At 38.3% G+C, this 23,035-nt stretch overlaps 1 protein-coding gene across 1 annotated transcript in view; it reads right to left on the minus strand.

Moving 5' to 3' along the window:
• phip (PHIP subunit of CUL4-Ring ligase complex) overlaps positions 1-23,035 on the minus strand; it is a 50,955-nt gene that overhangs the window by 20,873 nt on the left and 7,047 nt on the right. The window contains exons 6-20 of the mRNA XM_084736830.1: positions 22,340-22,438; positions 21,858-22,018; positions 15,259-15,480; positions 12,976-13,076; positions 12,382-12,452; positions 11,864-11,964; positions 10,366-10,406; positions 9,745-9,843; positions 7,488-7,644; positions 6,894-7,028; positions 4,493-4,621; positions 4,155-4,380; positions 2,412-2,561; positions 433-616; positions 167-269 (exon numbers count right to left, since the gene is read on the minus strand). Coding sequence (XP_084592956.1) covers positions 167-269; positions 433-616; positions 2,412-2,561; positions 4,155-4,380; positions 4,493-4,621; positions 6,894-7,028; positions 7,488-7,644; positions 9,745-9,843; positions 10,366-10,406; positions 11,864-11,964; positions 12,382-12,452; positions 12,976-13,076; positions 15,259-15,480; positions 21,858-22,018; positions 22,340-22,438 — 1,979 coding nt within the window. The remainder of the gene's footprint in view (positions 1-166; positions 270-432; positions 617-2,411; positions 2,562-4,154; positions 4,381-4,492; positions 4,622-6,893; positions 7,029-7,487; positions 7,645-9,744; positions 9,844-10,365; positions 10,407-11,863; positions 11,965-12,381; positions 12,453-12,975; positions 13,077-15,258; positions 15,481-21,857; positions 22,019-22,339; positions 22,439-23,035) is intronic.

Here is a 23,035-nt window from a genome sequence, read left to right on the forward strand (position 1 = left end):
AATATAATACCTTGATAATAAGAAAGTGGGTTTTACAAAAACATTTAGTTAAAAGCACTTAAGTACACAAAGAGATGTCAGTATATGATATAGGGTGTGTGTGTGTGTGTGTGTGTGTGTGTGTGTGTGTGTGTGTGTGTGGGTGTGGGTGTATTAATTCACTTACTCTGCTCTCCTTGGGGAGAGAGTGGATGGTGCGTCTCCTCCTTTCTGACTGATAAATATTGATCTCCTCCTCGCCTTTAGCCTCACGCCAGTTCACCTGTCTCCTACACAATGAACACACACACACAGAGTCATGACATGTATTAATACTATCACTTTAGAAAGCAGGTTCCTCTCTGTGAAATCACTTCTGTGTGTGTGTGTGTGTGTGTGTGTGTGTGTGTGTGTGTGTGTGTGTGTGTGTGTGTGTGTGTGTGTGTGTGTTACCCGACAGAGGCATCCTCCAGCTCGGGGACCAGCACCCTCCGGCTCCAGGCCACCAGGTCTCCCTCTGTGGCCATCTGGCTGCGCGGGGCGTTGCTGTGCATCTGGCGGACCCCCTCGATCTGCCCACTGCGACGCAGACCCACGTTGGGCGGAGAGTGAACCTCTGTGGGCGAACCCACTGATCCTGAGAGAGGAAGAGAGAGAAAATACTGCTCAACAGCTCTTAAGTGATAACCCTAGAACCTGTCCCACTGGTTAATAGACTTTATAAAGGATGAGGATGTTGACACCAAACTCATCCATGTGCTCCTAGTATATCATTCACTCAAGTGCTGTATATAGTAACACTTGTGTAAGAGTGATAGCAGATGACGCAAATCAAAAGTGAGTAAATTAGAATTTGTAGATATAAAATAAATGGGAAAAAGGCTGCAACTAATAATTATTTCTAATCAATGTAAATATTTCATTATAATATCCTAAAGCCCGAGGTGATGTCTTTAAAATGCTTGTTTTTGCTTGTTATGTCCAGCCAAAAGATGTTCAGTTTATTATCATATAAGTTACACAAAAACAGCAAATCCTCACATTACAGAGTCCTAAAACATTAATCGTTTCACAAGAACACTTCAGCTCTAAAAGTGACTAAGAGAGACTAAGAGTTTATGATATTTCCTTTGTAAAACCTACTGGAATGTACAGAGCATATAATAAAGACACTCATGATGTTGCAGTGTAATGTTGCATGATGTAGTTTCTTTTTGTTAAATAAAACCAGCTGCATGCAGGCAATTGTTAATCATAGTGTGTGCTCGTGTAAGTTAGTATGGAGCACCTGGATGATTTAGATCTACTGTATGTTTTCATCACTTAATGGAGGCTGAATCATCAGCCAGAGACCCCTCGTCGTCTGAGATTATACAAGTCAAGCAGTTTTTTTTTTCATCAGTCAGTGTGCAGTAAAATAAAAGAATAAAAAAAGACAGAAGCTATTTTTATATTAGTTGACATACCAGCATGTGCTGGTGGTTAACTGGTGAGAAAGGGTAAAACAAGTGGTTGGTAAACTAGTTTCAGCTCTTGTTTTTATTTGTGTCACTGTACACAGAGAAATGCAACAGCATGGCAGGCTGTAAACTTTACAAACTGATTATCAAAACCACAAACCTCTCTGTGAAGGAAGAGAGGAAGTGTGGTAGAAATGGATGACAGGTGACACCAGACAGTGACTGACAGCGCTGCTGCAGGAGACACGCTTTTGAACCTGAACTATGAGCAGGCAGGCGCACACTTTTACCTTCTGTGAGTGTGTGTAAATCTGATGTTACTTGTATTACAAATGCATTTTTGTTGTGTACTTTTCACATGATTAATTATACAAATCCATCATATCTGGATTAAAAAAAAAATCATTTGCAATTTATTCTCAGCTTGTGAGAGATAGGTGTTTACAACCTGCAGGTGCCAGAATGTTTAGAAACTCAAGAAGAAACTGAATTTGAATTTCACTGATTAATTTCCTTACTAACCCAGTGTGGATTAAAACCAGTGTTGGGTAAGTTACTCAGGAAGTGTAATAACCTAATTTTTACTCATTACTCCATTAAAGAGTAATAATATTAATTTACTTATTACCTGGTATCAAAAGTAATTAGTTATGTTACTTGTTAAGTTACTACACTACTTTTGAAAGCTTTTGTTGTTAGCTGTCTGACTGTGGTGGAAACAGTCTATTTCAGTCACTCAGAGTTACTTGGATTAGTAACTATAATGTTATTACTCTTTTGGAAATTGTAATTAATAATAATTACACTGCTTATTACTGGGTAAAGTAATAATATTACAGTAATAAGTTACTGTTTAATGTGTTACCGTCCAATACTGGTTCAAATTAAAACTAACTAGCAGAGTACATGAACCACATGAGGAAGCTGCCCACACCACAATAGTATGACCTTCCTGTCTTCATGCAGTCTTACCTCTGCTGGCTCTGGTGTTTACAGCAGCAGCAGAAGCAGAGGTGTCATTCGTCCCCAGTCTTTGGTCCTGTTCCTGCTGCAGCCTCTGAATCATCGTGTCCAGAGGACTGGGACCGTCCAGAGCCTGCTCACTCACCACCTGGTTCAGGCCTGACACACACAGGAATAAAGTAAGAGAGAGAGAGAGAGAGGCTCAAAAAGTGAATAAGATAGATAAGACAAACAAGACAGTTCTGGTGACATTAAAAAAACCTTAAATCCGACAAGAATTTGAGTCATAAAGAAGACCACTAAAAGTAAAGGCTAAAAGTTCATGTAGTCTGCATGTCACAATGCTCTACCATCAACTTCAAAGAACAAAAAAGGGTAATGGCTTTTTCTAACAATCCTTACCTCAATGCCCAACATGCTTTCTCAAGCTTTTTAAAGGCAAGGTTAAGATAAGACTATTCTACATACTGTGAAGCCAAAACCTCAGATAGCATGTAGTTTTATTGTCTCATAAGAAACTCCTCCTTCACCTATCTCCACTATGCACCACTGATGCATTTCATTAACTACTGATTGTTTCTGCTTACATTCCTGCCAAGATTTTAAAATGCCTTATTAATTCAGGTTTTAATTGCCAGTGCTGTAGTTTCAGTAAAAGCTTCTAATTAAGCACATTTGGGGACAGATATCATTCCTGTCAGACTATGAGAGCAACATGATCAGCTTCAGAAAAAGTGCCCTTGATCAGATGATAGATGAGTGACGATTAGACAGAGATAGATCTGGAGGTGGTTAAGTTAACAATTTTTTAAAATTTGAGTTAAGGTTTCTTTAAAATACACCAGACACCCTTGAATCTTTAACGTTTCTGCAAAATGTTCAATTAAGTATTGAAGGTTTTCCTTATTTTGGTCTTATTCTTAAGGAATTCCTTAAAGTGGAACTGTTGCACAAAAAATGTTAGCAACCAAAGTCAGGGAAAACAACTTAAGGTACCTCTGACTCTAAGCTGCAACATGGCCAGGTTTATGTGGATGAATAAATAATGTGTGGAATAAACTGATCAAAAAATAATTTCTTTTATAACAAATTAGTTTACAATCTAAATGAGAAGGTTAATTATGTCACTAAGCTTCATGGCTAGCTAGCTAGGCTATAACGTTAACTAAAGTTACCGTCTGTCACAGTCTAGTTTATACCTATAGCTTAAATATTTTAATGTGTGATGAAAACAACAATAAAGAAATAAATAACTTGTCATTTTTATTATGATCAACTTCTGTACAGAGGTTTCTTTCACTGTCAGTCAATTCAATGGTTAATTCAAGTAAGCTTTAAGTAATCTTCAAGTTAACTTTAAGTTAAATATTGAAATTAATCTGAACAGTTGTTGTGGATTCCTTCCCGTAATTAATTATCTCTTTTTAGTCAGTACGGACAACTTGTTGTAATTTTTTTAACAACAAGCACCAGTGCAAACAAACCGTCTCCATGAAATTCTTTCAAAGCAGTTGATAAGTAAAGTTTTCTTTTTAGGGGATTCCGTGCAAAACCCCTTAGTACAGGAAGTCCCTGAACTAAGGAGAAATTAGGCCTTAAGTGTCATACTTAGGGGAAAAAACTTAAGGTGTTTGGTGGAGTGAACCACCCCCTGATCTGAAGTGTACAAGCAAATAAGAGTTGAGCGGAGCTACAACCCTAAGACAACAAAGAGAAGAGATACTCCCGAGGGTCTGATTTCAGCCTCTGTACCTGAGGAAGTGACACCCATCTGAGGAATCAGCTGCTCGTCCCTGAAGCCCTCCCTGCCAGGCACCAGCCGCTGGTATCGAGGGGGGTGGGGGTTCCCATCCACATCAACCAAGAAGGGAGGGGGCATTAAGTGTGGCGCCTGCTGAGTCTGCTCATCCAGCACGTAATTGTTGGCATCGCGGATCAGTGGCCGGTAGTCAGTATGGAAGAACATCTGGTCTGCTATCTGGAAAGTAACGAGGTACATTTTAAATTGGGCTTTTGTTCTTACTGATAACATCAGTTTAGTGAGTTGTAAACTGTCAGGTATGTGTTTGATTATTGAAGGTGAGCTTTACCTTGTCATACTTGCTGCTGGAGCCAAAGCCAAAGATAAGCAGGTGTCCATGGGAGTCAGTAGCTGCAAAATGCTGCCCATCTGGACTACATTTACAGTCAAACAACGCTCCGTGCCCCTGCCCCTCGATCTATCCACAGAGAAAGAGAGAGGGAGGAGAAAGAGAAATAGGTGCACACTGTAAATCATAGCATTGCACTACCAGGAGGAATTACAGGCAACCATAGAATGCATGTCATTGACAAAGTCTATTCAAAATGTTGAATATATAGGATTAGATGCAGGATTCCATAAACTACACAAATGACACTTAAAAGTACTGATCAACAAGATTTTACTTAAATAAAAAATGAAAATAATATATTTATGAATCAGAGAAAATGTCTGTTGTTTTCAGGTAAACCCTAACATGCTAAATTTCTTAACTCGGGCAGAAATAGTTGCAGGAGAAATATAGTTTGGTAGACAGCAAGAGTAGTGATATCTACTATTACAAAACAGACCACCACGTGCAGAAAGTGAAACTTCATCTGTCAGAGCACTAAAGTAGGTTAGCACACAGCCTAACCCACAAGAACAAGATGCACTGAACTTTAAATCATATTTTAGTGAGGAATATGAAGAAAAGGTGCTTGTGTTTTTGGCCAGCTACAGGACAGGAAGTTCAAGAAGTGGTTAAATTGTGTTATTAATAGACAAAACAAATATTCAGACGTTGTTGAACAACTGTCTACAGCAGTCAAACTTTCTAGAAGATTTAGGGAAATCCCCTGCAGTATGTGAGATTCTAGTATATTAAGAGCTTTGGTGCAAGCAAAAAATATCCCACAATGCATTGTAGGAGTGAAAACAACAAAAATAACAACAAAAGAGACAAAGGCAGACAGTAACCAAGGCAGCTCTGCGTAACGTCAGTAAGGCTTCAAGGTTAAAACAACACCAAAAAAAGATAAAAATCAAAAATGGGAGGACCAATTCCTGGACTCAAAATGAATTTGTCTGAGGTGCTCTTTTGATAGGAGCATGTCAAATGTAAACAATAATCACAAAAACTCCAAGGCACTCTCTTTTAAATAATTTAAAATAAATTTGTTGTCACTACGTGGTCATGTTATACCTTAAAACAAACAAAAGATACATTCTACTGTCTATTTACACAAAAACATGTTGAACAAAAGCACACTTTTTGGCCATTTAGTGCCAGTTCAGACACAGCAATTGTTAAGTTGAAGAGAGGCTGCAGTAGCAGCAGCACTAATGAAACAGCGTTTGAAGTGGATTTGGCAAGAAAAAATGAGAAGTGCCTATGAGCTTCAAAACACACCACCGGACTGAGAGGGGTGTGTTGGATACATGATGCAGTCAGATGATTATGTCACATGTAAAAGTAGCAGTGAAACTCTGCTTGGCTCCATTAAAGCACAAATATATAACTTCTGAAAGATTATTCTTCCACTTGTAAATGAAAAGTTTGATTGTCTGACTTGGTCTATAGCTTATAGTGAGTAATGTTAGTTAACAAAACGTAGTTAAGTGTTAAGAAGTTAGAGGGACAGGAGTTCCCTTTACCTGCTGAGCTAACATTAGCAGCCTTTAGCTAGGTATTACTCTGTCACTGACATTACTGAGTCAGTTCTCTGACTTCATGACTCCTCTCTACTTGTGCCACTTCAACTACTAAATTTTAGCATTTACCATCGACCTGTAATTATCACTTTTGTCCTTGTATCCATTTCAGGATCACACGGTTTGTGTTATTAAACAACATTATTCACAGCCTATGATCAACACTAAGATTTGGCCGACTGATCTGCTCGCTGAGTGACTCACTTGCTCTTCGACTGTGATTAATGCTGTCCTTGGTTACCATGGAGACACAAGCAGGAAATACAACAGTGGCTACAATGATTAACACGCTGGGTGAATATGTACAGTGGCACATGCACATCAGTGTGTTATGATTTCACGCTATGCCACAGCCACACACACCGTATTAAATGACAGAGAAAATTCCAACACAGAGGTGAAATAAAGTTAAGACAAAACTGACAGTAATAAGGGAGGGGAGGAACAGTGACGGGTGAGAGGGAAAGAATGTGAGACAAAGAGTGAGACTAAGAAAGGAAACGGAAAGCATGTGTAGTGGGAAAGAAGCAAAGACTAAAGGAATTTTTTTTAAAAAACAAAAAACCTTAACTATGCTAATCTGTGTGTTTTTTTGCTGATTCATGGCCTAAGAAAACATCTGTTTCATATGTGTGTGTGTGTGGGGGGGGGGGGGGGGGGGGGGCAAATAACACGATCTGATGACTTTCAGTTTCAGAGTAATCTAGGGTGAAGACAGTGAGTGAGAAGCAATGAGACAAAGAGACAGCGTGGCACGGGGTGGTCAAGAGTCTCACCATGTTGAAGTAGGAGCGGATCTTGACTCCTCTGGCCAGGTCCCACACAATGCAGTTCCCATCATGCCCCGCTGAGAAAAGGATTCTTGGATCAAAGGGATGTGGCTCCAGAACAAACACCTCATCCTCATGACCCTGTCATTAGACAACATGTACATCTGGATTAAGACACTCCAAGAAATAAAAGATGACAGAGAGAAATCAGTGTTTGTTAACAAAATGGGCGTACTTTGGAAGATTTAGACTTCAGATTAAGATGTAAGATTTAGAGCTTGTTAGATTAGATTGTTATCTATAAGGTATTTTAAATTTAGAAATTAAAATATTATTCATTGAACTAGATTTTTGTCAAATAATAACACTAATAATAATAACCTACATATAAATATATTTTTATATCATGATAATTTGAATGAATGAATCTCATATAATTATAATTGCAAAATGTCATTTCTCCTGGTCTTTATCAAAAATAGGTCAAAATGAAACATTTCATCATGATGAATTTTTCTGCTACATTGCCCAGTCCTATTTGTAAATGTGTATATATGTGTTTGTGAGCATAACGTTTGCATGTGTTTAAACTCTACATACCATGAGAACGTGGACGAGGTTGCCGGTGTAGGAGTTCCACACCTTCAGCGTCAGGTTGTTGGCCGCTGTGATCACTGTGCTGTCATGGCGATCCCATGCTACCATAGTAACCTTTAGCTTGGTCACCTTGTCTTCCAGCGGAGGAGGATTGTACTTCCTGAAGGGAAAGATGTTGATACGCTGACGTCACATTTGGGCCAATTAAGATCAGTTTTGTTTACTTAATGCACAAAAATTACATAAAAGAGCAAATAAAAGACATAGTAAGAAAAAGGTAATAAAAGTAAACACACCTTCTTTCTGAACTATTGATCAAAGAGTGAAAAATGTAGCACCTGGCTTTCCCCGTTAATGAATTTCATCTATTATCCTCAGTCCCTTTATAGACAATTAATGAGGAGCTTGCCTGTCTGACAGCGCAACTTTAACTCTTTACAGTTTGAGATAAAATAATCTACAACATCTGTTGTTACTGTTAAAATATGAAAACTGTGAAAACCAGCACATCTGAAACATTTCAATACTTGCATGTGCAATTCCCTGACTCAGACGTTATGTACTTTTTTCATGGTAGTAACACAGTTATACATATAGTTTTATTGTGAAGATTTGTTTTGTCGTGTTTTTTATTCTTTAATATAATATTGAAGCTTCAGTTATCACTGCCAATTAAATTTTCAAATCTTTATTTATTCTCATTGCTGTCTCATGTTTGTTGTGTTCATTCAGGCAATAAAGACTTAAATAGCCTGTCAGTGTCATCTCCATTCATTCACCGTCTGTGATGGCTGCAGCAAATCTATATTCTGTCTGGGAGCAGTCGGGTAATCAATCACTGTGTCACGCTTCATGCCACAGGTGTGAAGATGTTGTTTTTTCTTCTTTTACTTAATGATTTATGTGCTGCAGATTATGTAGTAGGTCACTATATCCTAAATAGATAAATCAGGGTTTCTGCTGGTTTCAACAAGTTAAATTTAAGACCTTTTAAGACCCTTTTAAGCCCCGTTTAAGACGTATTTCACATCCACAGTGGCCAAAAAGTACAAAGGTTTTAACAATGTCAGAATCAGGTAACATTCTTTGAAAAAAAACACTTGCTTGTGTCTTCATTGCTTTTATATGACTAATGATTAGCTGGTGTGTGTAAAGTCCACAGTGTGGAAAGTCCACTCCACTTAAACTGTTGATGCAGATACAAATGCTGTCCAGAAGCAGCCAGAATTGCAGGAATTAATGCTGTTAGTGCACAGTGGGTTGCACTGGGGCTGGACTTCGGTGATGCTCCCAGTGTGAATATAGAACAGTATTTCTTCATGTATTATATATATATATATGTATCTTCATATATTAAATAGGTTGAATAACTATTTAATATATGATCTATAGTTTAAGCGAGTTGTTTCCCCCGTCCCCTCGTCCCGAACCTCAAGAAGGTTGCGGGACACTGAACCTGCACAAGCACAACATTTTATTGCACTTGGACAATGACAAGTGACGGCAAGTCCTACACTCTAAGTTGATCAGCGGTTTAGAACTGTCAATTGTCTGCCGATGTAAAGCTAAGCCTGTTATCCTGAAAACAAAAGCCCACTGCTCTGAAATTGCACACTTTGGAGTCGGAGTTTAGTAACTGCCTGTCTCACTGCCTGCCAGACTCCATTAACATATTGCTAAATTTAACTGTTATAAATATCTATTCTATTCAAAAAGATTAATAATTTCTTATGACTTACAAACAGACACCAGCTCATTCAGCATTTTGCATCAATTTTAACTAACAAAAACAGTTCTTGCCACCTTGAACTGAAATTTCAGAGAACACGCTGGCTTGATGTCAGAAGGCGGTATTTCAGCTCAGCATGTTTCTTTAATTTTTGATGACATGCCATGATCTATTTATGATTAAGTATAGTCCATATATTACATATTTCTCCTTTAGGATTATTGGTTTTTAGACTTTCTAAAGACCTGCAGAAACCCTGTAAATCTAGGTGTAAATAACTGCAAGAAAAAAAAATTGCTGCTAGTACAAAGAGTATCAAGTCTCTTTTAACTATTCCGAATGAACTGTGCACAACAATGTCCACACAGTACAGGTCTGGCTCTTTTGTATACAACATGATTGATTTTTGTAAAATTTAGAGTGACATTATAACCCGCTGGATCATCCCAACCCACGGCTCAGAGCTCTGAGCGCAGCAGCGCTGGTGGAAAACAGCCAGACTTTGACAGCCATAGAAACACACACACATACCCGGGTAATTTGGTCTGCATGTCCAGCAGAATGCTCCTCCAGCCCTGAGGCTGCAGCTGCCAAATTCGTGCTGTACCGTCCCTGCTGCCGCTTACAAACCTAAACACACAAACACAAGCACACACACTGATTTGTGAACACAGTCTAAACTGTAAATATAAAACTTGGTTCTACTTCAGATTTCTGCGGTACAACGAATGCTTTCATCTTCACACATCAGGATACTAATTGTATGCACCCCTCTTCTCCACCTCCTCCACCCTTTCTTGTTGCATAGACAGTCTACCTCGCTCACTGCTGCTGAGATTACAGCGACCCGGGGGAATTACAGCTGAGCTTGTTTTTCTGCAAACTCCACATAGGCACACACGCATTTTAACACCCGGAGAGTGTATAACATGTGTGCGCGTATGTGTGTGTCTATGTGTGTGTGAGATGACGTGTTTCAGAGCATGTATCAAATAGCAAGTAAAGTTGCTCTTTCTGCTGACATCATCAAGTGATATTACAACACCCAGAGGTTCCATAAAAACAAACAGTGGTGCACATACACAAATTAACTACACCTATTATGTAGCAAACACACACACGCACACACACACAACAAATGTGCAAACCTACCTGTCACTGCAATGTGAAAATTGGATGCTGTCAACTTTGTCCTGAGTGAGAAAAACAAAGGAGAAAAGTCGAAACAACACAATAAGTAACAACCATTTCCTCTGCTAGTCTTCCAAATCAACAATTTTACTGTGTATTATTGTACTATTATACATCAGACGGCCAATACGTCATCCAGCCCAAGTCAGTAAGGCCACGCCCCCTTCTGGGGGAAAATTCATAGTTTCATGCAATGGGAGAGATGGGAAAATGCTTCTGTGGAGCAGGTTGTAAAACAAATAAACACATATATCCATCACAATCGCTGGTTCCCCTTCCTCACTGGAAAGGAACGGATCCCAAAGGGAGAACAATAAGGATGTATGAGCCTCCAGAGAATGAGAATTGTTACTACTGATGCAGAGGTAACGTTAGCTTGAGTGTGAGGCTGCTGGAGTTCAGTCATAATATTACAGTACAGCAGTTGTTGTCTAACCAAATCTCAGCCTTGCTTAAATCAGCAGTTCTTAACTCAAGTTCAATTTACTAGCTTTTTCAACTGCAGTTTTCAAGTGCATCTCACCATCTTCCTCGGTTGATAAAGTTTGCTCAGTTGTCACTGAGAATGATGACAAATCTCTCCATGACACACTGAGAAACAACTGAGCAAAATCCATCTGCTGAAGAAGTACATGAGATACAACTGAAAGCTGTGAAAAAAAGTAGACCTTGAGTCATTTTATTTTATTTTACAGGGTTTTTTTTTGGCCAAATTACTGTTTCTAAGGTCAAGAATGAACTTTCATGCACCATATCCACATCCACTAAGTCTTGAATTAAACCTATTCATTAAGAAGTACTTTTGGTGTTGCATGGTATAACAAAATTTGATATTTATTCATTACTTTTTATGAAAAACTGCCTGGTATTAGAATTCGTAAATAATGCCATAGTACCAAACATATTTTTTTAAGCCCCACGATATTTGGGAACAACAACGAGTAAAAAAGGCACGCTGTAAATCTAGGGAACATGACAGTACCTGTTGTGATCATAAAGCCCCTAATAAGATGTGACTGTCTTGCTGGAGTAATGTTTAAGTGAAATTGGCCTGCTGGTAAAATCATGGTTTGTAGGTCTGGAACTATTCATAGAATAATACATGGAGATTGTACAGGGCAGATTAATAATACATAATATGTTTTATTATACATTATATACATAACATATGATCCAATAAATATAACCACAGATTAGCCATTTGCCCTGATATAGTTACATTTTCACTGCAGATGTATTTTGTACACTTTGGGTTTCAAGGTTTTGCAACTACAGCACGCTGTAAATCCAGGTTAATGTCCTTTGTGCTTTTGATCTATCAAACCAGTTTCAATTAAGTATCAAGTATTGTTTTGGTTTTGTGATACTAAACTTAGTATTGGTATTAAAGTCAAATTTTTGGTATCAACACTAGTTACTTTAAACTTTTTGTAAATAAAAAAGCACCATGATGACTCACTGTATGAGACTCGAGCTCAGAGATCTTCTCTGGCTGGCCTGACCCAAAGTAGTACACCCTGATGATGTGATCCGTGCTTCCTGTGGCCAGGAACATACCACCTGGACACACACACACATAAAGCATCTGAGTAACAAATACATTTCAAACATAAATTAATACATTTTTTAAACATAAGTAATGTAAAAACCTAATATATACTTAAACGAACAAACTGTGGTCAAACAATAATTACATTGTGCTTGTTAGTGCAAACTTTGCGAAAAAGAAACTTCAAAGTCTTTCATCAAATGTTTAAGGTCAATAACATCTCGAATCAGAAATATAGTCTCAATAACTGTGAAGCGCACTTATTCCACATTTACTGAAAAGCAGCAAGCCCACTTGACTGTGTCTGTCTGCTGTGCTCGCTCTTCAGTTAATCTGGGCTAATTGTGCACATATTTTCAGCTCTGCTGCCGTTTCCCCTCCGGTGGTCTGGAAGCATGCGTGAAAATCAAAAGCGGGCTGAGCCTCACCTGCGCTGAAGGAGGAGCAGATCATCTGGACGCCAGGTCTGGAACGCTCCGTGAATTTACTGGGCCGCTGACTGGACACACACACAGAAATAGAACCAGACATGTCCAGTGAAATGTATTGAAGAACTACCAGTTTGTACGTTTTTAATAGAACGGATTTTCACATGCTGGCATGTTAGCTGGATTGGGTTTCCTTTACACACTGAATCATTTGTACAGACCTATTTTTAAAGCAATTCACATTCAGCACATATAAAACAGTGAAAATCAATCTATAAAGCACTGAAGGAAATGGAAATCAACCCGTAACAAAACTGACAGCAGCCATTAAAAAAAGTGACAAATCATCCAAATCTGTGTGTAGTTTAGATCAATACCGTCTTAAAAAATGTCCTGCATAAGGCAAGAACATCAACATAAAACACAGCAAAACAAAAACACTGTAAACCAAGTATTTCTTTATGTAACTGATAGAAAATAATGACTTGACATGTTAGCAAAATACTTAACAATACGTAGATGCAAAAGGTGTAACAACACTTACACAGGTGAGATTGTGTGTACTGTGTGTGTGCTGTGTCTTGTGTTTCTCACCCAAACTTGAGCGTGCGTGCATCCCACTGCCAGAAACAGATGGTGCCGTCAGCTCCGGTGGAGGACAGGTAGCGCTTGGAGCCACTACACAGAGGAGAAAACTGCAAACACAACCAATTAGAGGTTACAGCTGAGTATAACAGGCAACCAAAAGATGTTGGTAACACCACAGCAAAAAAAATGTAACCTACACGAGCTTCAAAAGCATATGTAACAATGTAAGGAGAGGTGAGAGATCAGTGTACAAGCATAAAAATACATGTAAACACATATTAATGTGTAAACAAAATCATAACAAAAGATAAAAAGTATAAAGGATAGTTGGATTATGTGATGGTACTTATTGGCTGTCAGTGTATTACCCCAGTTTGGAGAAGCAGAGAGGGGCACAAGCATGGAGGTTAAGCAATGTCCTGCTGTGGTTAGGGTCAGCAACAAAAGGTATTTCAGCCACTTATGAAAGGTCCACATAATAAAAATCAATTTTCACTGCTTTACTCTGCTGTCATGCAGCCTTTTCTGCTGGGAAACCGCTGTTATATAAGCCAAATATAGTTCTCTTTAAACCATCCTAACTCCATTAGTGAAATCAGTCATTTTACCTTGCAGACAACAGGAACTGCCAGTATCCCACTGCAGCAGTCTGTTACTTTGTTTGTGTAATTTTATGATTTCTTTATTTTAAAATGATAATTCAGATTAACTGGTGTCCCACAATAACAAACAAACTAGCAGATAGAGGCAGTGGTAGACCAGCAACTCACGTGCCCTGCGAAGTAAAATTACTGATTTCGCAGAGTTTGGTTGGTATGGAGAGACCAGAGGCCGTCCCAAGCACAGTGTATGATCTAATATTTAGAGGATATGGCAGGTAATGTTCTGTATTTTTCTTATGGTCGACAAATCCCATGAAAAGACCAAAACCAACAACTTATCTGATCCTAGCACAAAGTATCGCCTGTATGGTCAAAGCCTGATATTCAGTTGTATCTTATTCTTTTGAGTAACATACTTCTATTTTTGTCCTGATACAACAACAACAACAATTCAAGTCCTGTGAATGAGCCTCTCTATTGACCTATGTTCCTTCATTACTTTCCCCTACCTGCTGTTATAAATACTTATAACACTTATAAATACTTATAACGTGTAATAATTACTGTGTATTAATTGAGTGATAAACAACAGCACTATTTACTCTTGTTTGAGTAATAATCTGTTCTGCTATTCTCAGCTGTTTCAGGAAATCACTTTTTGTGACTCACGTCTTCAGTAAGAACTGAGCTTCAGGCTGAATGCCACAGACTGGGTCTACAAAATGGAAACCAATGCGCTGTTGGTTTTGGGATTTCCCTGGGATTTCCTGACAAAAAGAAAAACTTAGAATAACAGAGGTTATATATTTCTGATCATAAAAACAACTGTTCATGGGACCAATACTGGAATTTTATTATATATTGTATATCAACCAGTCATGTCAGATGTTTCTTCTTTACCTCATCTACTTAACAGGTAAAACCCACCATGAATTGCACAATAGTTTCTGTTTGTCATGATCTATATATTTATATTGCTTTAGTGGGTTCTCTATTCTACAATTACACAGAATACCAACATGCAAAATACAGGCAAAAACATCAGCTAGGCTACAACTTTAATCTAACAAGTTCGACTTTGGAAAAGTTTCTACTATGTACTGTTACAGACACACACAGTCTACAGACAGACAGCCTGGCAGCAAGAATTAAAAATATTGTGAGTGGCTTCCAAATCCCTCTTGGGCAAACCAAATACACACTAAGATTATTACAGTTAACTAAAACTAAAGTAAGAACTAAAACTAGATGTGAAAAAAAACCCACTAACACTAATTGAAATGATACTGTGTATAAAACTAAGTAAAATAAAATAAACATACACAGGAACTGTCTATAGTTTAAGTTTTTTTTAATTTGGTCAAACTTGTCTTGGCACTTAACTTGGTGCATAACATTTATTTAGACGATCACAAAGTTTTGTGTTGTGTTGTGTGTATTGTAACAACTTTTCTGAACTTCTTAAATCTTACCCGATGAATAACCCCGTATTAAAAAAAAAAAAAACCTAAAACATATAAAAACTTACCTAAAACTAATCATTTTAAATAATAGAAATCTAAACCAAGATGAGCAAAGCCACAAAACAAAATTAAAAATAGAATAAAAATAAAAACTGATGAAAAAAGCAAAAACTATAATGACTCTGATCCACACAGACAAACGCACACGCTGACCCTCCACGTACCTGCAGTGAGGTGATAGAGGCTGCATGTCCCTCCAGGACAGCCAAAGGGGCGCAGGTCTGTAAGCACCACACTCTGATAGTCTTGTCACAGGACCCGGCGGCGATCATGGTGTTCTCGTAGCTGACGGCCATGTCGGAGATCTCAGCGGCATGGCCGCGCAGCGTCGCCAGCAGGCGCCCGTCATCTGTTCCCCAGATCTTAACAAGGCAGTCGTCTGAGCCCTGTAAACGAAAGAAAGCACCACCAGTATGCCGTGAGTGAAGACTAGAATTTTATAGCCTATAGTTTGAGAAATGGCGTGTCCAAAGCCTGCCTCTGAGGCACACTTCTAGAAAGACAAATTAAACATGTCAAGTTCAAAAAGATTTTAAAATATATGTGGGCACGCTGCAGCCAGACTGTCAGCAGATTGGCAAAATTGGAGCACAAACAGAAAAGGGGAGTATGGACAAAATACAGGTGACAAATCTGCAGTGTGTCCAAAAGTGAAATGAACATTTGGAGGCACAAGATTGTCATCTGCACGAGTGCTGCAAGTGCTTTTTACATACACACTACTAATTTAATTATTACCAGTAAAAGCAACAAATGAAGACTGCAACCAACATGTAAACACCTTCACAAGGTTATTGTAGAATATCTGTCAATAGAATAGAATATAAGTCAAATTATGGACAAAATTAGATAAAGTATTGCGTCAATTAATAAGTTGATTGTTACGGTGATATAAGTATATATTAGTTGAACTGTGTTTAATTATAAATAGCTCATTTAAATAGCTAAATAGCTTCTTTGAACCCTGTGGGGAAGTTCGTCCTCTGCATTTAGATTTTAATTTTATGTCTAACATGTTAAAAAATAATAACAACACAAATAAAATATACAAGTAGGACAATAAAACAAACAAAAGCAACAAGTTGATTTAACAGCAAATGTTCAACAAATATGAATAATTCATGTCTGAAAAGGAGTAGGCAGAAGTGAATACTTATCAAGTTCTACCCCAGTTGGTACACTTCAATTATAGACTTGTAAAATGCTTGAATATTCCAGCTTTTTGTCCCAATTTTCACCATACACAAGTCAAACAATTCAACAAATGTAAACATTCATAACACCGCAGGTGTAAATAAGCAGAATAAAATAAACAAAAGCACAAATCAATATCAACCTACACATTCTGTCCCATAGGGCTGTAAATCTCAAGTTTCATCAGGATGTAAAATATCTATTCTTTGGACAACAATGTGTTATTTGTCCATATCACAAAGTCTGCAATTCCTATATGGTTGAATTCAGAGATCTGCCTTCGATATACAGATGATATCATTGTTATGATACGACAATTTTCATGATTGATCTCTGTCAAACATTTGTGACACAGACATGGGAATTTACACAGTAAGGTGTATCTTAAAGATGACGATATCGATCGATATTTTCCCCTTTCATCACCAATATTCAATCACTGAACACTGATATATCAATTGTTACACCCCTACTGTCTCACTGTTGTAGTTCCCCTCTCCAAACATCCACTTCATATGTATTCAGTGTGTTGTTTTTAAATAATCCATCCTAAGTGTTAGGAGCAGTGGGCGTCCACTGTGCAGCGCCTGAGGACCAACTCCAGTTCTAAGCCAGTGCCTTTGTCCAGGGCATTGACAGGAGAATTACCCTAACAAACATTTTTTTCATGGTGAGGGAAATATACAATGTATACACTACACAAACCCATAAGGACTCAAAGTTCAAATGTAAAGTTGCATTTCTACTAGAGCTGAACAATTACAAAAAATAATTTTGCAATTATTTAATTGGCAACTTTTGCATTTCATTTTCCCTGAAAAAATATAAAAACGATGATGTGATTTTTGCTGGGTTTCAAGCAGGTTTTGTTACGTCTGAAGAATATTAGTACTAGATACTGACTGATAAATAATGAAAAATTGGCTTATTGGGAATATCAGGTTACTGCAACCATGTAAACTATTACATTCATTTTGTGATGCACAATTATAGGGTTACCGTGAGCAGGTAAACATGTTGAATGTCTTCAGCACGCCATTTAACCACAAGAAACAGGACAAAACAAACTCATTCGCTACCTAGACAGTTCACAACTAAGATTTTTCACACCACTGTGAGATAGATTGGTCTGCTCTATGAGTACTCCTCGCTCTGCCTGAAGTACAATTGCACCAAAGAAGAAGACACAGTGATCTCAAACTGTACAGAAACACTACTGTGCACTGGCTGAGGCTCCACTAAGACGCTGCATGTCTCATTTTGACAAAGTCTGTGGTGGGTTTCTGAGAAGAAGGCAATATTAAAGAGGAAGCCCTTTTAGTAGCACATATAACACATAATTATTATCTTAAGTATTAGGCCTAAATTAAATGAAAACAATGCAATGATTAGGTAAAAGGCCATAACAATAAATACTCCATAAAGCCAAGGCTTAAAGACGTTTTGTAGCCTGGAGGCAGTTTCCTCTTACACAGTCTTTAGTCTTTAGTCTTTAGTCTTTATTCTGGATTGAAAATGCACAATCAAGACGCTCAATGAAGACATGGAAACAGCCTGCAGGGACTTGGTTGAAAATTTCTGGTTGTGATCCAGCTTGTAAGGGGTTAAAGGGTCTGTGATTCAACACAGTGTCAGACCCATCTGTGCCTTGATTACGACCTCAAACTAATTTTTTAAAACCAACAGGTAACCACTGTCAAGATGCAAAAACACAGTGTGACACGATATCTTCATTAAAAAAGAAATAGTTTGTGTGATTTTTTCAAGCTGGAAATAAAGAAGTGGCATACAGAGAAGGAATCAGTGAATGAGGAGGTTTAAGGATAAAAACAATGTAATCTTAGAAATACAGGTGCATTTACAAAATGTGATTGCACTATTTTTCTAACCTGATTATCAAGTTTGAGTATCAGAAAACAGATCTGATTCCAGTTATTTAGTTTTAGAACAGTTCGAGACATGCATCCTTTTATATCTGCAAACCATATAATAAGACTGGTGACGCTATCAGTATCAGCATAGATTTTAGAGGAAATGTGAGATGAAAAAACACCAACCCCCTCCTTTGAATAAATCATAATCACTCACTCGCTCCATCGCCAGTGGAACAGAGTCTGACTGGAGCTGTTATTTTGTGCCGACTGATCAAAACAGCGAGCGTCCCCTTAGTGATTTACACAAAGCTCAAGGACAAATTGCGGCTGTGGCAACACGGACGAAAAACTGATGTGCCCGAATGAGAGCCAGGCCTGTAAAAGCTACAGGGTCCCTACATCTTTTCCAAAGTCAAATTTAGCACGTTTCAAGCCTTTTAAAGGCGAAATTTCAAGCTTTTCCAGCACCTTACAGCTGTGCTAAATTACATATTTCTGCATACTTTATATTTATGCTCAAAATGATTAGGCCCTATGTCATTTCTTCATCACATTAAATCAGATGTTATTGTGATATAAACAACCAAAATTATGTTTTGTTTGATTCAATTAGTTGTTTCATGTATAAACTGTCAGAAAAATGAAAAAATATTGATCAGTGTTTCCCAGAGTCTGAGATGATTCCCCCAAATGTCTTGTTTTATTTTTTTCTTTAAAAATTACTCAAACCGTATAACTGATAATCAAAATAGTTGGTGATTAATGTAATAACTGATTAATTGTTGCAGCTCTAGTTTTGTTATAGAATTCTACAGAAGGAGAAAGAAGAAGAAATTAGAACCTGGCTGAGCCAATATAGAACAATAACTAGACGAATAACTTTAATTTCAACAAAGACTGTCCTGTCACACCAAGTCTGACCACACTTGTAGAGTGGCAAACGAAGCTGGAGTGGATCATCTTAATTTTATGCAAAAGCCAAAAGCAATTATGCTTTCTCTGACTGACTTTATTTCTTTATCTAAAAAGCAATTTATTTTGAAAGTAATGCCATTACAGTTTCAACTGTCTCAAGCACTTTCTCCAAAATCCAAGCACTTTTCAAACCTTGAAAACATGACATTACAGTCTGTGTAAAGCAATAATAATATGCGTCCTGAGTTTGTCACACCACAGAAACGTGTTATTAGCCACCCAGCCAAATCTGAATGATTAAAAAAACACCAAGTGTATAAAATTTGGTCTCAAAATCATGAAATCTGCTCTGAGAGTGTGTCAGCTCCGCTGTCTCAGTGTCAATTATCACTACGACCTGAAACACGGATGCTCTATCTGGCAGCTGTATTGGATTTTACTGGCGACCAAAGCCAGAGGACAGCGACCTATTAACTTCTTTCTGTCAACCTGCAACAGGGCTATATGTTTTTTCTTCAGCCTTGAGTTGTTGGAGCTGAAGTGAGCAGTACCTGCCGACTGATTTGGACTGAGAGAGTCGCTAAAGGTACCCTCAGAACTGACTGTCAGGGAGGGTGAAGGGAGGGGGCGGCGGTGTCATTAGTGAGACCGACACAGGGCTTATTTAGTGTTAGGGGGACCGTGGCTTTGTTGTGTCACCAAACCAACTTTCAGGCCTATTCGGAAATCGTGAACACAATTCAGTACTGCGTAGTTCTCAGTCTTTCCACATGTTTTCAGTAACTATTTTGATGTATAATGTGTTTAGAAGAAAAACAAAATCTGATTTCCCTTTACACTGTCTTTAAAGGGATATTTCACCCAAAAATGAAAATTCACACTTCATCTACTTACCCTCATGCTGACAGTTTCCCAGTGAAACTCCAGCAGTGTTTTGTGGACTAAAAAAATCAACATGACCTTCTATCGCCATGAGGGTGTGTAGATAATGACTGAATTTTCATCTTGGAGTGAGCTATCCCTTTAAAATTCAAGTGTTTTCAAGGTTTTCCAGCATCCGTAAGAACCCTGAAGCCCTGACACAAACTTTCCCTGTTGCTATAGATGTGAAGTTAGTTAACTATTGTCACAGGGACAAACTGCATAACAGCCAGTCTGATTTGTCCTTGATAATGATAATGAGCTTGTAGGATTTCTAAAGCTAAATTACACAAATCAATACAGCTGCATGCCAATCAATTGTTTAACCAATATCTACATGCACTTGCTCAATGATAGCAAATGATCACAGCGGATGTCTGAGCTAAATAAAATAGTCAATAATAATAATTATATAATAATTATTCAATCTGCCTTCCACTGCAGCAAAGTCTGAGCAAAAAGACTGAAGAGATCCAAAAATAAGAAAATATATAAATAAAAATGATCTTGTGATGAAAGGAGACAGCAAGAGAGACGGAGAGAAAAAAAAAACAGAGACCGTGGAGAGAAAAAAAGGGAGAAGGAGAGAGTGAGGGAGACCAAGAACGAATTTTAATTCTGGCACTTAGCCAGCGCCTCAGAGGAAACATTTTCTCCAGTTATGATGAGAAATAGCAAGAAGAGAGGAGGGGGAGAAAGGGAAAGGAACAAAGGAGGGGCAGCGCAGGATAAGGGACGGGGGAGAGAAAAAGAGAAAAAAAAGACAGAGCAATGCAGGGAGTGTAAGAACGGTGGAAAGAGAGAGATAACAGGAAAAAAAAAGAGACAGAGTCAATCTAACCCCTCCCTCCCTCTCAGCAGCCAGCCATTTTTAGAGATTTAAGAAGTGAAAGCTGAAAATGGTGTAGAGCAGCAGGCAGTGTTTGACTCAAGGATCCAAACAGAGGGACGACAACATTAAATCAACATTATCTCATTGTTCGTTCAATATTTAACACTTTACCCGTGCTGGATCTCCAACCACACTGCACGGAAAAGAAAGCTAGCACAGAGTGTGTATTCAAGGGGCATCCAGAGGCCAAAGGTCAACTTCCTCAATTTGAGAGATCATGGGAATCCCCTGCTTCCCCTTCGTGAAAATATACCATAAAGATGTTTGAATTTGCTCCCCTGCAGGCTGAATCTGGCTATAGCTGTGAGTCATTCAGCAAAAGCACCCCACCACTGTAAGGTAAACAGTAATTACCTCCTACCAGAACTGTTACAACAGGGAATACAGAGGGCCGGGTCATCATGGTAAGACAGCTTGTAACAATCAAACACATTCACAGCACACAAGAGGTGACTGTCAACAACAAAACAAATACAGCTAGCGCACAACGTCACTGAAATAACTTTTAAAAGGGTTCCTTTAATGCCAGCACACACACATTTAGACACAGAGGCATCACAAGCAGTGAGACGGATCACAGCTAAGGTCAACACGCAACACAAATCCACACTTGAGCTGCAACGATTCATGGATTAGTTGTCAACTATTAAATAAATCAATCAACTACTTTGGTAATCAATTACTAGTAGGGCTTCCTAATCTATTAATCTGCCAACTATTTCCACAATTAATCAATTAATTATTCAATCCATAGAACGTCAAAGCTTTAATCACAACTCTGATCAACACACTAATAATTATTAAATATGAATCAACTGTTTGCCTTTTTAGTTTTGGTAAATGCACAAAATTTACAAACCTATTTTATAAACCGATTAATCAAGACAATAACCAACTGATTAATCAGCAATGATCAATATTTGTAGCCACAATCCACACACATGCACTCAAACACTGCAGCCTTTACCGTAAAGATGCGTCGTCCTGTCCTGTCGAAGGTGACACAGTACACTGAAGAAAGGTGTCCCAGGATCCTCTTGTGCATCTTCATGTGCTGGTACACGGCCGTGGGCACCAGCTGCCGGAGACGGTAGGAGCCGTTCAGTCGGCGGCTGTAGCTTGTCTCAACTGGACGGCAAGAAAAGACACACCGATGAGGAGGATATCATCAGATGTGAAGAAATCAGCAGCAAATCGATGAAAACCCACTCGTTTAATAATAAAAGACTTTGAAGAACATGAAAATGGGCCACAACTATGATTATCTGCTGTGCATAAAATACATGGATTTTGAAATAAATCAATAATAACACTTCTGTCAAATGCTACTGGCAGTGAAGACCTTGGCAAGCAGAGATACAGTGCAGTATGTAAGATCTGACTCATACATAGAATATCAAAGGCACAAACAGAGTAAAATGGTTGAATGTTATTTTTTTGTTCCTTTACCGATATTAGGAGGGCTCCCATAAATAATAGGTGGCTCCGGCGGTCGCCCACAGTGTAACGCAGCCAGCGCCGAGCCCTTCCACACAACATGCTTGCAACCTGGAGAAAGATTAACAGAAAAGATACGGTCAAAAGACCAGTGTGTCCAATATCAATATCTGAGTTTGGATATATACCAGTACCAATACTACACCAATACCAGCACTATTTTCGATTATCATTATCATTAATGGTAATGGTGATAGTAGTTGTAGTAGTAAGATTACATGAGGCTGAAAATTAAACTCAGTTTAGTTGCCAGTTGATGTTGATGCACATCAAATCAGTTTTCACAAATTGGAAAGCCTGTGTTGTAATCTAACTTATGTAACAGCTTCCTTCAACCATTGTTGGTTACTATAGGATTCTGGCTTGTAATATTCAGTGACAGCGTATTTTTTTAAAACTAGATGACAAGGTAGTGTGGAATTTAGATGAGAATGTGGATCACTATCTGATGAACGCTTTATGTTGATATCGGGCCCCGATATCAACATCAGATTGGATCAGTACTATTTCTATTCAACAACATTTTTTGACTTACAAAAATGAGGTGATAACCAAACAAAAAGTAATTTATGATAACTGACTAACTCTAGTCTACTGACAGACAACTTGGGAAAAGATTGTTTGGCAGGGGGGTTAGTGGATAGTACT

The sequence above is a fragment of the Lutjanus erythropterus genome, chromosome 15 (genome assembly GCF_056507025.1).
Source record: "Lutjanus erythropterus isolate fLutEry1 chromosome 15, fLutEry1.hap2, whole genome shotgun sequence".
NCBI lineage: Eukaryota > Metazoa > Chordata > Actinopteri > Lutjaniformes > Lutjanidae > Lutjanus > Lutjanus erythropterus.